The sequence below is a fragment of the Nicotiana tabacum genome, chromosome 15, assembly GCF_000715075.1.
Source record: "Nicotiana tabacum cultivar K326 chromosome 15, ASM71507v2, whole genome shotgun sequence".
Lineage (NCBI taxonomy): Eukaryota > Viridiplantae > Streptophyta > Magnoliopsida > Solanales > Solanaceae > Nicotiana > Nicotiana tabacum.
In genome coordinates this window covers 57,922,257-57,923,118 of record NC_134094.1, presented here as the reverse complement: position 1 = coordinate 57,923,118, position 862 = coordinate 57,922,257, and the positions used below count along the sequence as shown (strand labels likewise).

General features: G+C 40.4%; 1 protein-coding gene across 1 annotated transcript; it reads right to left on the bottom strand.

Moving 5' to 3' along the window:
* Window positions 1–214: 214 nt before the first annotated feature.
* Window positions 215–604, bottom strand: LOC142169641 (uncharacterized). The gene has a single exon (XM_075231531.1). It carries the CDS (start codon window positions 602–604, stop codon window positions 215–217), a length of 390 nt encoding a protein of 129 aa, XP_075087632.1.
* Window positions 605–862: the final 258 nt, after the last annotated feature.

The window sequence follows — 862 nt, the reverse complement described above, 5'->3', positions numbered from 1 at the left end:
AGAACGACTTGACCGACTCAAACTCACAATGAATAATGTTCTTGTCATGCCATCTCTCATGCTCATATGCATGTAACCGACACTTGTCAAGATAATTGAGATGCAATATTCTTTTTCCCTACCCTGATAGGTCCATATCAAAGTTGAGATTTTTGATTCCAATATGCTTTGAGCTCAAGATCAACGGGCAAGTGAAAAGATTTTCCGTAAACAATCAAGCTTGGCAGACCAATCCTCTTGCACTCACCATTTTCTCCATAATTTGCTTCACCTTTCTATTCAAAACCTCAACTTGGCCACTAGTTTGCAGATTATAAGCCGTAGCGACCTTCTGTTTGACCCCATACTTATCCAAGAGATTACCCAGCAATTTATTACAAACGTGAGTACCCCCATCACTAACCATCACACATGGTTTCTTTTTCACAAAGTTCACCACCACTTTAGTATCATGTGTAGGCAAAGACTTGGTCTCTACCCACTTGGACATATAATCAACTGCTACGAAAATATACTTGTGACCATTTGAAAACGGGAACAGTCCCATGAAATCTATGCTCCAAACATCAAAGATCCCAACCTCAAGTATACCCTTCAAAGGCATCTCATTCCTCTTCGAGATTGTACCTATTATTTGATACCTAATCACACCTTTTCACGAAAGCATGTGCATCCATGAATAATGTAGGCCAATAGAACCCTGACTGCAACACTTTTTGCCGTCATCTTATCACCACTATGATGCCCTCTGTATGGTGATGCATGGCAGTCATCTAATGACAACTCTGGTGGCATCACCCCACTTACAATGAAGTTCACATAATCTTCATACCATGAAGCTGTTTTATCTCTGATAGCCAAC